The sequence below is a fragment of the Eublepharis macularius genome, chromosome 13 (genome assembly GCF_028583425.1).
Source record: "Eublepharis macularius isolate TG4126 chromosome 13, MPM_Emac_v1.0, whole genome shotgun sequence".
NCBI lineage: Eukaryota > Metazoa > Chordata > Lepidosauria > Squamata > Eublepharidae > Eublepharis > Eublepharis macularius.
In genome coordinates, this window is record NC_072802.1 from 46,338,071 (window position 1) to 46,353,060 (window position 14,990).

Sequence of the window (14,990 nt, forward strand, 5' to 3'; positions counted from 1 at the left end):
CTGCTAGTTTTGTTGGATCTTACTGCAGCATTTGACATGGTCAGTCACGAGCTCTTGACTGCCCGCCTTGCTGATGTGGGGATTTGTAGGACTGCCTTACAGTGGCTAGTCTCTTTTCTCCACAGTCAGGGACAGAAGGTGCCGCTGGGGAAGAAGTTGTCGTCATGCCACCCATTGGCGTGTGGCGTCCCTCAGAGAGAGATCGTCTCCCCAATGTTATTTAACATCTACATCCATCCCCTTGCCCAGCTGGTGTGGAGTTTCAGCTTAGGTTGTCATCAATATGCTGATGACACTCAACTTTATCTGTTGATGGACAGCCAGCCTGATACCACTCCAGATGATCTGACCAGGGCCTTGGAGGCTGTGACTGGATGGCTAAAGCAGAGCAGACTGAAGTTGAATCCAATGAAGACAGAGGTCCTGTACCTAGGTTGGGTGCTGTCGGGTTCAGGGATCCAGTTCCTGTGCCTCAATGGGGCACTGCTTGTGCCTGCTTTGGAACTAAGGAGTCTTGGATGCCTCCTTATTGATGGAGGCCCAGATCACGGCGGTTGGCAGATTGGAGTTTTACTATCTCCACCATATCAGGCAACTTGTCCCCTGTCTTTTGTCCTGTGACCTGGTGACAGTGGTCCATGCAATGGTCACCTCCAGGTTGGACTACTATAACTTGCTCCATGCTGGGCTGCCCTTGGGCCTGCTCCGAAGTTACAACTGGTCCAGAATGCAGCAGTGCATATTTTAACTGGGACTCCATTCTGGCCGCACGTCACACCTGTCCTGCACCAGCTGCGTTGGCTCCTAGTGGAATTCTGGATCAGGTTCAAGGTTTTGGTTTTGACCTTTAAAGCCCTTAGTGGACTAGGACCAGCATATCTGCAGGACCACCTCTTACCCTATACTCTCCGGAGGGCACTCTGTTCAGCAGATAAACATTTACTGGTGGTCCCTGGCCTCAAGAAGGTCTGCCTTGCCTCGACCAGGGCCTGGGCCTTTTCAGCCCTGGCCCCAGCCTGGTGGAACTGTCTGTGACAACTCGGGCCCAGTGGGACCTACTGTCATTCCAACAGGCCTGTAAGACAGAGATGTTCCACAAGGCCTTTGGTGGTTGAGGTAAGCGAGTCTCCTATTCAGCCTCCTGCTTGGGGGGCATGTCCCCTACCTGGCCTTTGCTTTTTTTCATCCGCTGACTGTCACCAGGCCCCCGTGGACCCAAAATGACCATATATGGGTTTGTGCCATGTGTGTTGCTGAAGGTGGACTTGTGAAATTGTATTTGCTCCTTTTGTGTTACTGGTTTTTGTTTCTTATGTCTTTTAAATTGATGAGATCTGATCTGAGCCTGCTTGGCAGGGAGAGTGGACTATAAGTTCAATAATAAATAAATTTTCCAAGCAGTTTCAAAAATAGCCCCATTCACATTATCTTGTAACTTCACTGATTAAGGAAACATAAATAGAACTTCCTGCTTAACAGGAAGTTGCACTCTTCAACAGAAAACCACATAAAATATGATTTCCCCTCCCTGAGTTTTTCAGCTCTTATAACCTCCAAAGCTGTACATCAAGGCTTTAAGTTCAGGGCTTCAGTGTTTATGGGAAATAATTTCAGAGTGCAAACGTAGCAAACTAAGCATAGCTTCCTTGGTTTGGGTATTTAAGGTGTTTGTAAATGTGACAAAGTAGGCAGATGATATCATTGACATACCAATGAACTGTGGCCGTCTGGCTTAGGATACCTTGCAGAATGGCAGCTGTACCCAAGTGTCTGACCACATCGCCTGATACTGCCCCTCTGTAGAAGGCAGGGCTTCACCATTAAGCATGGCTGCCATTCCATATTTAGATCATGGCTTTGGACTTCCATCAGGCAAGCAATCAGTTTTAATATTTCCATTCTTTAGTCCACTATTCCAGATCCTAGTTCTGCACTAGGTTCCTCATAGTTGGGCTTAAAATAGCTGGGCGCATCAAATTGCATGCTGTTAATAAGCTTCTCCAGTTCAAAGGATCTTGTGTAGCAAGCAAGGCTGGAGTATTAGTTCTCGATCTGAAACCCTGGAGGACCACTTCCAGTTGGAGCAAACAGTGCACGGCTGGCTGAATCAGTTAACCTGTCCATTGTATGAGGCACTTGTTAGGTTCAAGGGTCACAGATGGCTACAGCCAGTGGGTTTTCCAAGAAGCAAGAAAGCTTCGGGTGGTTAACTTTCCTTCACGCACAGTTCTGCAGAACTTGGTGCTTTGTTTTGTTACTCAAGGTAAGAACTCTGCAGCAGCAACAGCAGCAGCAGCAACAGCAGCAGCAACAGCAGCAGCAGCAACAACAGCAGCAGGCAGCTGCTCAAGCCCAGGCTGCTCAAATGGGAGCATCAGGACAGGTAAGTCACACACCCCTGAGCCCAAAGGCCCAGGCTAGTGGTAGTTTGCATGCCAAGATAGCATGAGAGAGTTTCCAGGTGGCTTTCAGATGAAGGCCTCTTTTTCTCTGCAGTCTTCTTTGCCTTGTGTTGGAGGCAGGAATTCCTGTGGCCTTCTGTGCATGTCGGGGTAAGGTCAACCGAAGAGATGTGGCCATGCACCTGGAAGTGACTTCCTGGTGGAACCAGGCTGCTGATGGAACTCCTGGGGATTTCTGGTGGCTTCTGGAGCGTTTGAAGGCTCCCAGTTGTTTTCATTTATTTTCTTTTTGTGCAAACACAATGCATTTCCCCCACAGGAGCCTTGAATGTCCTGAATGTCCTGAATGTCCCTTTATGGGCTCTCTGTCCTTTGTTCTGAGTAATGTGAATTTTAAGAAGCTGCCTTAGTTGGATGAGAAAGAGTTAAGGGAAGATTCTTGCCTGTGCAGAAGTTTGCAGCTGCAGGGCCATATGACGAATAACCTGAAATCTGATTCAATCCTGGAAAGGATACCAGGGTGGGAAGGGCAAAGTCCTCAGATTTAGATCTCCAACTGTTCTTTGCTAAACCCAACAACCTGGTTTGTGAAGCACTTTGCAGATGGTGGTTAGGAATGGTTGTGAAGCAGTACAAAGTTGTAGCATCTGTTTTGGTGGCAGAGCGTGGCCTAACATGGCCCATACTCCAGGCAGCAGTTCCTTCTCTTTCAGAACAAATCTGCAAGCCAGCCAAAACCTTACCATCCATTTTAGTTTGCTGCTGTTAGCAGGCTTCATCCTTTTGATGTGACGTAAATTCAGGAAAGGAATTAGTTTTCCAGCCAACATTGAACAAGAAAGTCTTCTCTGGCTTGTAAATGATAAATCCGCAGTGCACTTTAGTGCAAGCTTTTCTAAAGGCAGATTCTACCCACTCTATTCCAACATGCCACAAAGCCAGCAGCTGGGCAACTCCTTTGCTGCTGACAGCACTCTGGCTGTCTCTCTTCTGCTGGCAGTGGTATAAAAAAAGACGAGGATCCAGGTAGCAGCAAGAAGGAACCAGTTTGGGGAAGATAAAGTGGGGAGTTGACCTCTTTGAAGAGTGCTGGGGAAGTTAAGCCAAAGAGCCGGGGGTGGTGAAGCTCATGAACTCATGGCTGTGATGGGAGGCAGGGCACCACTTGAAATGCCTTCTGTTCGTTGCCTAGTTCTGGGCCTTTTCAGTCTGATGCAGTTTGTGTCAGCTCTAGCACACTTCTTCCCCCTTCTAGTCCTCAAATTCTCCCTCTTCTATCTCACACATGATTCAGAACTTTAGATACTTGGATCGTGGCACTGATCTTCAGCAGCTATCTAGTTACAGAGCTTCCATTTAGAGAAGGAGAAGAACTAGTGTGGGCTGAGAAGAGCCGAACAAGTCTTTGTATCTGTCCCTCTTGCTTGTACAATGGCCATTTTACAAATGGCCGAAGAGGTGGTGTAACGGACTTGCAGCAGTGGGGTGGGGCAGGATGGTGGGGAGCTCTGGTTGCCTGCCTACAAGTATATAAATAGTCTGTAAGAAGGCAGGATGTAGCTAAGACCCCCCCATAGTGGCATAGTGGCAAGCTAAGTCCCCCCCCCCACCATAGTGGCAAGTCCAAGGGCTTACAGGCTGGGCCCAGAAGACCTACTCTCTGAGTTGGTCTCCGAGTCTTCAGCACATCTTTCCTGGCCGTTTCAGTCTCTGAGTGTGAACCTTTCTAAATCCTGATGGTTTAGAAACCATCACAAAGGAAAAGGCAGCCTCTGTTGCTTTCTGGGTATCTCGCTCGTCCTTCTGTGTTCCAGAAGTCACAATATCACTATTTTCTACTTGTACAGCTGTTGCATGGCATCTGGTATAATGGAAAACACAATTGTTGGCCTTTATTGGGGTACTGACAGTCCCCTTTTCCCTTTGTACACTCATCTCTTTCACTGCTAGACTGAGTTCTGTAAATCTAAGCCAAATATGTTCTTTGGCGGTCAGGCAGTGTAAGGGCTGACATAGTCCAAGAGACACTGAGCTTTGGTCCAGAGTAGGAAGTTCTTGCAATTAAGAGGAGTCTCTCTGGCTGGCACTCACAATTCTGGCAAGAAAGGGATCCAGCCACTTCAGAGGGACAGTCATGTCCTTGTCAGTAGAAGTTAGACCTGTTACTGTGGCAGGTCCTGCTGTACTAATGTAGGATTGGCCTCTCAAACCAGCAGAGGAGATGCAATCCATGTTATAAAGGGAATCCCTGGTGAGACAGATCAGTGGTTGCCAACTGGAATCCAGGTTAGTCCTACATATTCTTTTTTCAAGGTATGTAGGTGGTAATAGTTTTTATAATTGAGCCAGTTATTATTTATTTTAATAGTCCGCCTTTCTCACAGAGACTCAAGGGAAATTACACAGTGTGAGATTAGTACAGTCAGTATCAGAAACATTTCCATAAACAGTGCCATAGGGTAAATAAATGCAAGTTCACAAAGACTTGGCATTAGTAGAAATCCAATACAACATAGAGGTGAGGTCTGTGGTTCCTGACTCATTAGCGGATCATCTGAGATCCCCTCCCTACCATGCAGTCGTCCTATCTGAGTAAAAAGCCTTTTTAGCTGGGAGAAATGGGAGAAAAAAACCCACGTTTTTTGAATTTTGTGATTTTAAGCTTTGTCCTAAAGAAGAAGTCTTTGTCTCTCTCATTCCAAACTATTAGCAACTCGCTATGAAGCATCTTGTTGGTTTTTCAGAAGGTACTTTGGTTATTCACTTCCTGTGAAACTGGAATGCAGCAGCTCCCTCGTCATCTGACATTGGTGGTTCCTTTCTGCTGAATGACTAAAATGCATCTTTGTTTTCTTGATTAAAAACGTTTCTGGCTGCCTCACCTCACAACAATTCAGGGGATCCTCCTGGCAGTGCTGTGGTAGACCTTTGAAAGGTAACCAAGGCCCTGTTGCCATGCAGGAGGACTGACCTTCAACTTGGTTTCCCATTTGAACTCTTGGCTTCCTTCTCTCCGGTTTGGAAGCTGCTGGGCAGATGAAGGGGACGTGAACCACTAAACCTTCTTAAAACTGCTGTTGTAGCTAAATGCTATTGCCAGTCACTCACTCCTGTGGTGCTTTTATGGGGCAGTTGGCTGTACAGTCCCTATTTTGACCATCCTCACAACTGTCCCCCCCTTCCTTGTGACATTAGCTATTACTATTTTCATTGTTTAGATTTAGGAGTGTGGGGCAGAAGGAGCAATGTGAGATATAGGCCCCCATCCAGCATGTTCAGGGACTTGTACCTAGGTCTGCCCTGTACAAATTCAACAGCTTCCTGACCACGTTGTTTTGGCATTCAGATGTCCAGAGGAAGAGTTGCTCTATGAGGTATCAAAAACTTTCTAGCAAGGGAGCTGGCCTTGAGATTTCTGGGCTGGTGACTTGGCCTGTTGCTCTGGTGGTGCGAGGGAGATCCAGACTGTTTCTCCCTCATATCTTTCTCTCTCTACTTGAACATGTTCCCAGGACCTTCCATTCTCAACATCTGCCTAGCAGTTTCCTTTGAACTCCTTTCCCTAGACCTCCCTACAGTAATGGAGTAAGTGATGGTCCTGGTTGAAGGGGATTCTTGGTAGATCAGAATGAGTGGTGGAAGCAACACTGCCTCCTGCTGCCTCCAGAGAGCCTGGCGCTCACCTGCTGAGCCACGGTTTCAGAACAGGAAAGTGCTGAGCAGCAGCTTCTTTTTCAAGAGCCTTTGCAGGAGTTGAATGTGCTTTTGGCTCACTTGCTGTTGGAGGAAGGGTCTCCAGCAGGCTGGCTTCCCTTTGGTGTGGTGTGGCAAGAGGCACAGGCCCAAGGTGGTCCGGTTGCATTCTTGAAGTTCTGCGCTCATGCTGGCATCTGTGTGGCTGTGCCTGGAGGGGCACATGTTCTGCCAGTGGTGCCCCTTCCCCCTTTTCCTTCAAGGCTGTGTTGCTGCTGCACCACATTTTGCTTCGGATGGCACCTTTCATTCCTGCACTCTGTAACATTATCCATATCTGCTTGGAAGCCAAGGCTGTGTGTGTATTGTGCATTTTGTGGTGGCTCTTGCATGTTGAGTGCGTGCGTGTGTTAACATGCATGCTATTCGTCTCTGAAATCCAGTCATTCATTTCCCTTTTGAAATCCTGTCTGGAACCATCCCCCACTGCTCCAGCCCAAGAGGGGGAAACATCATTGTGCGTTCATGAACTAACAGCTGTGCTGATTTTGATGCTCTTTCTTTAAGTTGTAGCTTTCCTTTCTGTCTTGATATGTGTTCTAACTTTTTTTATTGTTAGCAACTTCGAGCTCTGTGACTCTCTCCTCTGAGACACGTTGCTGTGGCTTTTTCAATCCATTGACATGGAGCACTAAATAAGGGCATCTGTTGTCATTTCCACAAATGGCTGGGCTAGTCTAAGGATTCTAAGAGTCAGAAAGAGATGAGGCAATAGGAGTGGCTCTCAGAAATGTTGGCCTGCTTAGCTGGTGGCTCAGCCACATTTCTGTCCATGTGCCATAATGGGGCTTACATCCTATATTAGATCACAGTGTATGCGAGTCTGAATGTGGGGTGGTGGTGGCCTTATCTGTGTCACAGAGCCTTCAGAGAAAAATGGACCCAGCCTGTGCCTTAGATAGGACCCAATGCCAGCTGGGACCATGTGATTGGGGAGATGGCAGAAGCTGAGCAAGAGCCATACATTCCATGTTGGCATCCAATATAGAGCCCTGGCAGCCAACATTCAGGTCAGATCAAATTCTTTAACTAGTTGGTGGGCCAAACTCACAGAAGCTTCGAAACGGGTCTCTTCTATTGGATTCCAGTTATCAGTGGCCCTTGGTAGTTTGATGGCTCTCAGCTTGCAAAGCCAGAGAATGAGTCTTTCCAGAGCAGGATTATGTCAGGGTTGGTGTCCTGAGACTAGTTCACTTGGTTTTCACCTCCTCGGAGGCTGCATGTGCTTCTCATCCTGCCAGTGTGCTGCATTTCTCGTTTTGCGATTACTTTTGTCTGTCCCTCTGTCCTCCCAAGATGATCACCGCAACCATGGCCCGAGGTGGGATGCAAATAAGACCACGGTTCCCGCCTACCACCGCTGTATCTGCCACGCCTCCAAGCACCATTCCTTTGGGTGGACAGCAAATGCCTCAGGTATTTACTGAAGCTGACGCACATTGCAGTTGGGGGTTGCGCGAGGGTTTACTGAGGTTGCGCCAGCCATCTGCATTGTCCGAGGCTGATTCATAGCTTATATTTGACTACTGATGTGCACATTTAGCAGCTTATAAAAGCAATCCAGTCAAGCAGCTTTGTAATATATGATAGGGAACTCCTGCAGTACTCTCCACCCCCTGATCATCTCCAGGAAACATGGAACTCCAGACAGCACCCTTCCTGCAGAAGAGATACTGAACAAGTTCATGCCTTGTGTATTACACAACTTACATGAATGGAATACATGTAAGCTGCTAATTTGGCTGCTGATGTGTGCCTACATGGAACCAACTGTAAGAGAGGAGTTGGCTACAGAGTCATTTGAGAGATGTGTATTCAGTGCCAACCGCTGTTGACAGTACCATTAGAGAGAAAGTGGATGCCTGGCCCTCTGGATGTTTAAATTGATAACCCTATTGCCGTCTCTCTCCCATGTGCCATATCCAACTGTACATTACAGCTGCTTCTCTCCTCCTCCTCCAGTCTTTCACCGGAGAACCTCAGTGATGCATCTGCCTGCTTGCTAAGCCCAGCTGCAGCTAGGTCTATTCTAGTCAATGCTACTAATGCACAGAGCCTCCCTTGTTGTTTATTCTTCTGTATCCCTTGAGGGAACCACTGCAGGTCTTTCCAGGTCTTGATCAAGTAGCATATCCTTGTCTCGTTTTAGGGTACTTCTGGTGGGCTCAGGAGGACCTTGCCCATTATACCTGTGCAATAGTCACAAACGTCAAATTGCTGGTTCTAAAGACAGTTGAAATTAACTTTTTATCATTTTTGTTCTGCTTTTACTGTACAGTCAGAACCTGTCACTCTCACATGATAGAGAGATTTTAATATTTGTTATGGATTTGGATGTGAGAGTTAGATTGTGAGAAGACTGACTGTTCAAAATCAAGAACCAAGGGGTTCGTGGATTTTCACCCAGGTCTCTAACATCCACATGTAGCATTGCCTACATCATACCACTGTGTAAGAAATTTTGGGAGGAGGAATTAGTCTGTGATGCATTGTCTCTGCTTAAAATGCTCTAACACCTTATCCTTGTGGCTTCCAAACTGCTTGCAAAGGCACTCCTCCAGTGGAGACCAGCCTGTTGGTTCTTGCCTTTGATCTGGAGATGCTGCTGCCTTAAGCCCTTTGTGCTCTTTCTTTCCAACACGTTACACAGTGTGGTTACATACTGTTAGGAATTGCTTGGACTTGAATAGCATCAGCCTAAGAAAAGCCAGGACTAACCCTGCACTGGTCACATGTCATGAATGCAGTGAACCAAGATGCATCATTGGGAATTGCAAACGTTGCTAATTTCATAGAGTTGTTTCTCTCCCATCTTCTCTTGAGTGTGAGAGCTTTTTACAATCTTTACCACTTTGACTTTGGACTGAATATGAGGTAGGTGGCTGTTTAAGCTTCTACAAGGGAAGAACTGAAGCTGAAAGTGGCGATCTCATGAATTTCAGCCAGTGAATGCATGGTTTTACTGACATTGGGAATCTAGGTGGTGTCTGCTAATAAAACTGGACACAGTCACAACTGCAACCAGATTAGTCCTAAAGAAGATTTGGCAAAGGGATCTATAATGGAAATGTTTCCATCAACAGAAGTTGCAAAGTCTCTTCATATTGCCTGAGGATGATGTCTATATATGTTAAGACACTGTTCTCAGGCTATAGCTGAGATTTTTCTCAAAATACAGCTTGCCCCACCATTGCATCTACTGGATCATACTAGAAACATTGTAAATAGGTGGGTGTTACAGCTCCCTTTCTTTTTCAGTTAGATTGTTCCTTTAACCCTCTTCTTGCACCCTCTGGGTAGATTCCTGCGACCAGGAATTATATTCCAAAATAGTTAATTTAAATTTCCCCTTTAAGGATGTGCCCAAGCGTCAGACTCCTTCATGGGCTTATGTGGCACCGAGGATAGGAATGGGATATAGGAATAGCATAAACTCTGGGATGAACCAAAAAAAAATAAACTTATTTTTACAAGAAGCGTATCGCTTTCACACTAGTACTTAAACTTGATGGTTTCAAAGATAGTTCTCAGTTCTTAAAAATTTCTTTACGTAGGCACAGTCACACAGATCTTTATAAATTTTCTTTCTCGGGCACACACAGTTTGCCTGCTTCAGATAGAATGAATGTTCTTTCACAGACACACAGTTCAGGCTTCCACACAGGCTGCTTAACTGAACTAGAATGAGAATCCCCTCAGGCTTCCACACAGGTTTCCTGCTTTGCCCAGACTGAATCTTTTCTCTCCACTCAGTAACTAAAAACTGCAGTTCATTCTGCCCACACTCTCAGTCATCAACCAATCATTTCACTCACTCATCCCTCTTTCACCTCCCCCCCCCACACACACACACTTAAAATCATCACAGTGGGTATCCTCTAAGAGCCGTCTTGCTGGCTGATTGCAGTTGTTGATCTTGCCAATAACAACCAGATATGCGAACGGATGCACAGACTCACCCAGGTCATTCATGAACATTTGTGGCCCTGGGCAGCTCATATCATCAGCTGGACCTAAGTAATGAGAGAATATCCACTCCCTTGTTTGTGGAAATTGTAGTGCAACAGCAAAGTCCAATTCTTACACCTCTGAATTAGCAGATTTCTATTCTTCAAAAAGGAGTTCTAGGCAACTCAGATCCAACCAGCAGTGGCCAACTAGCCGTCCATTCTGTATGACAGTTTGACTTGGGAAATTTAATATTTCAATGGCTGTGTAACTTGCTGGTGGGAAATGTTGCCAGTGTTTGTGCCTTCTGTAAGTTGGGAAGGATGATGCTCCTCAGTTGCTGTAGATAAGGGGAGAGGATTGCCTTGAACACTTTCAAAAGATTTGGGCGAATAGACAAGATGGATAGAAATTCACATGAACACACTTTCTTGTTCACTTCTGCTTTTACCAATTCTTCTTTTGTGTAAACATAGTTGGGGAACTCATCCATTACAGCTAAAGATAGCTTACATTAAAAGGAGCATTTCAGAATCAGGTGAAATAGAAAAAAAAAAGAAAGCTGGGTTGCCTTGCCACAGTCAAGAGTCTTATGACTCATCAAAGGTTAATCAGTTTTTATTCTAGCATAAACTTTCATCTACTAGAGCCTGCTTCATTAGATTCAGGTAGAGGGACCTCACTATGTAGAAAATAAAGATGCTTCTTAAACAGTAGGGTCAGAGGACCATGAAATACAGGGTGAACTAGTAACACAGGCTAGATTGTCAGAGGCCTACCTATTTATTCACCTTCCAGTGTGATATATGCCTTCATGTGTTATCAGTCCTCTTCTGCTCTTTACATGTGACAAACAGCTCAGTCCCTTGGCAAAGAAGGGACATAAACCTGACATTAAGGATGGCAGTATTCAGGAACCAGTGGGAGAACACTCTGCTTTCCAAGAAAACACTGGCACTGATCCAAAAGTCACTATTTTTCATCAAAAGAACTTCTAAGTGAGTCTCCAGTGAGAAATTGTTGAATTAGAGCACATTAAGAAGACTGGTATCATTTTCCAAGCACTTAATAATAGTTTGTGATACATCAAGTATTACACGTTAGTAAAAACAGTGAAATTGCCAATTATTAGTCATGAATGATCTCAATAGTACCCTTGGTTTTATTTAAATCTTACATAATTACATCTCACCTAATATTAACTACATTTTTGGCTCTTTGACAAAGTGGATTCTAGTCCATGAAAGTTTATGCTAAAGTAAAAACTTGTTTTAAAGGTATAAATAGATTGTTTTTGCTGAAACAGACCAACACTGCTAGGAAATAATATGGGGCTCTTTCCTTTCTTGAGAGCAGACAAGGAAGGAAAGAGCCCCTAATTATTCTTGCGCTGTGTTTCAGACTCTGATTTTGTAAGTGTTGTAAATCTTAGGCAGAAGCAACTTTAAAGGTGGTGATTTTCCAGAGTAAAGGAATTTCTCTTTTATTATACCAGTATGATGCCATGCCCTCTTCCTAGACGCTCAGATCTTCTGATTTGGGGTTGGGAAGAATAGGTCTCATTAGGCAAACTTGTGAGCTCTGGCTGTACTCAGAAGTCTCTATTATGTTGGAAGAGCAAGATCTAGGTTCAATAGCACCTTAAAGACCAACCAGATTTCCAAGGTATGACCTTTCAAGAGCCAAGAGAGCTTTGACTCTTGAAAATTCATGGTTGGAAATCTGGTTGGTCTTTAAGGTGCTATTGGACCTAGATCTTACTCTTTGAATGCAGGGCAGCAGTGTTACTTTCCAAGTTGTTTCTGTGTACTGCTGGCTGAGGTGCTGGAGATCAAACCTGAAGCCTTCTATGTGGAAAGGGTATGTTCTGCCATTATGCTTTTCCCCTAGAAGATCATCTCAGCCACTTGGTTCAGCAAGTGCCATCAGCATGCTGTTGAAGATAATTGAACAGGGTTGAAATTTGTCTTTAAAGAAGCGAATACAGTTTTGTTGTATCAGATGAAGGGATTTGGAGGCCAAAATTAGGATTATTCTTGCTTTCGACATTCGTGGATCATAGTCGTCTTATAGATGCTTACTCTAGTATACACTGATGCACTTAAGTAAATCTGTCAGGAACCTGGCGTTAGAAATCCAGAGAACAATTCTGCATGAAGCAAAAGCCTGAGATGTTTCATGTGAATTGTTGCTGCTTATATCAACATTATCAAACTTTGCATGAAGAGTGTTTGCACTCTGTGCCTCATTCATTCAAATATCCACTTTGCTGATAGGGAAGCAACATGCCTGCAGATGCCCAGAGAGTTCATTGCTGAGCGAAGGTTTTTGCCCAGGCCCAAATGACAGTCACTGCCTCCTGAGCAGATCCATTGTCAATAAGGTGGCCTCTGCAGCAAACTCCAGTTGGCTGAATGCCTGTTGTTGTTACCCTAACTATATGTAGCTTATGAGTTCTTTTGTTCTAGGTAAGCCAGAGCAGTATCAACATGATGTCCTCTCCTTCACCAGTCCAGCAAGCCCAGACATCCCAACCAATGCTTCCACCGCCTCAGCCACAGCCCTCTCCCCAGCCAGGGCAGCCAACTTCCCAGCCTAACTCCAATGTCAGGTGAGCCTTGCAGTGGCTCCAGGTGGCCATGTTTTTCCTTTGGGGCAAACTGCTGCCTCTTGTTGCTCCAGTGGGCAATGTCTTTCCTTCTCTTTCAGCTCCGGTCCAGCCCCCTCTCCCAGCAGCTTCCTCCCCAGCCCATCTCCGCAGCCTTCCCAAAGCCCTGCAGCTGCACGAACGCCACAGAACTTCAGTGTCCCTTCTCCACTCAATACTCCAGGTAATTTGGATGGAATTGGAATGAGCTGCGTGAGGACGCTCTTCTTCCTTCTTAATCAAGTCTTGCCTAAAGTGTATTTTTTCGTGAACATGGTTGACTAAAATGAGCCTTTTTAAAGCCAGGGTTGATGGAGCAGGTGAACATTACACTTCTATAAATGACAGTACTCGCTTTCCTTGATCTCTTCTGCCATGTGTGAACATACATTTCAGGATAGGCCTGGTGAAGGAGGAAAAGGCCTTTTCCCTGATAATGAAACAACTAGGACACTAAGAAATCTCCCCTAGGTTCCTCCAACAGCTTCCCCCGCCCCCCGCTGGCCAAACTTGCAAGATTGGAGATCAGGTTGCGCCAGACCATGTATGAAGGACAGGGGAGGCTTAGGAAAAACCTCCCTACCTTTTGGCAACCTTGGACTCAACCTGTCATCTCTTTCCAACTGAAAGGCAACCCCAACTCGGTCATGAGCCCAGCCAGCACCAGCCAGTCGGAGGAGCAGCAGTACCTGGAGAAACTCAAGCAGCTCTCCAAGTATATTGAGCCCCTCCGGAGGATGATCAACAAGATAGATAAGAATGAAGGTATGTGTGACTTTTCCAGTTGTCTCTTCTCTCTGTGATGGGGATGAGATGAGAATCAACCAGGAAGCACTCTGCTCTCTGGAATATGCTAGCTGAAAAGGATCCTTTGAGCACTGAGACTTTTCAGCAAGAGGATGCAGCTTATGGCAGACTGGAAAAGGTCTTGGAATGTGTATGGGAGTTGCATTGTGTAGGTATGCTGATGCATGGAGTTGCCAGTAGCCTGCCTGGAAAGCCTGCGCTGTTGTGACTGCATGATAAGTGCCAAGTCAATTGACCTGGGCTTTAAACTGCCAAGTCAAACATGGGTTTTTTCTGTCAGTGCCAGCATCCTTACAGACAGTTCCCCTATAATATGTAAAATGACTTACAAATCTTTTCTAATTAAATAACTTAAAAATCGTGGTTACATCTACCCAGCGGGTCATTCTGTGGTTGAACTGCAATTTGAAACCAAGCCTGCAGCATATGAATTAGAAATCTGCAAAGGTTTAGCACTAGGTCTTTGAAGGACAACATCGAAATAAGAAGGAAGCCAAAGTGCTAGCCTGGCTGCTCCTTTTGTGCCATGCTTCCTTATTTACTGAGAAGCTCTAAGCAGCTGCATTTCTGAGGTGTGTTTGTCTTTGAATTAGACAGGAAGAAGGACCTGAGTAAGATGAAAAGCCTCCTGGATATTTTGACTGATCCTTCCAAGCGGTAAGTTTTTTTCCTTCCTACTTGGCTCTCCTTCCCAAATGTTGGATTTCTTCCTTTCAAACTCATCCCCATCAGAACTATCATTGTAATAAGCAAAATGTGAACAGTTGTGTGTTAGCCTCATTCACCTGCTGGAGTTCCCATCAGCAGAACTGGTTTTCTGCTTGGCAGAAAAAGGGATGGCATGAAATGCAGTTTGCTCAAGCCTGCTTTGCGCTTGCTGTTCTGGGGTTCTGGTTCTACTTTTGGGGTAAAATACTTAAGCATAATTGTGTTGCTAGAGGAAGAGTTCAGGGTCCATTTATCTTAGTAGCTGTGCTGTTTCTCTGGGTGACTTGTTCTGTGCTGTCAGAATCAAGCCTCAAGTAAGAGCAGAACAAGTGAACAGGGATGTCTGTTCTTCACAGTTTCACTAAGAATTCTTCCTGGCCTTTTCTGCCCCCCATAAGCAGCACCAAGCGGATGGGAGGGAGAGTTTCTCTCAGAAACGGACAGGGGTTGCTGGGCCTGTCCTCGGGCAGTTGTTGATCCATTTGTTAGTAGATTGTATTTTTGCTTCAGCCATGTACTGTGAATGAGTGGCGGCTTTCTCGTCTCAATCTGCCCTCCTGACCACACTGGTAATGGTCACATGCTGTAAGAATGTTTTCATCTTTTTTTCACAGCTGCCCTCTGAAGACTTTACAAAAATGTGAAATTGCTCTGGAGAAGCTCAAAAATGACATGGCTGTGGTAAGTGATGTGGGTGGGAGCCAGGGATAAAGAAACAGACTGGC

At 45.5% G+C, this 14,990-nt stretch overlaps 1 protein-coding gene across 2 annotated transcripts in view; it reads left to right on the forward strand.

Moving 5' to 3' along the window:
* MED15 (mediator complex subunit 15) overlaps positions 1-14,990 on the forward strand; it is a 40,232-nt gene that overhangs the window by 21,335 nt on the left and 3,907 nt on the right. Inside the window, exons 8-14 of one of the 2 annotated variants that reach the window (XM_054995722.1) lie at positions 2,264-2,383; positions 7,452-7,571; positions 12,572-12,714; positions 12,813-12,934; positions 13,381-13,515; positions 14,151-14,214; positions 14,880-14,946. In XM_054995722.1, coding sequence (XP_054851697.1) covers positions 2,264-2,383; positions 7,452-7,571; positions 12,572-12,714; positions 12,813-12,934; positions 13,381-13,515; positions 14,151-14,214; positions 14,880-14,946 — 771 coding nt within the window. The remainder of the gene's footprint in view (positions 1-2,263; positions 2,384-7,451; positions 7,572-12,571; positions 12,715-12,812; positions 12,935-13,380; positions 13,516-14,150; positions 14,215-14,879; positions 14,947-14,990) is intronic. The other variant, XM_054995723.1, reaches the window with a different exon arrangement.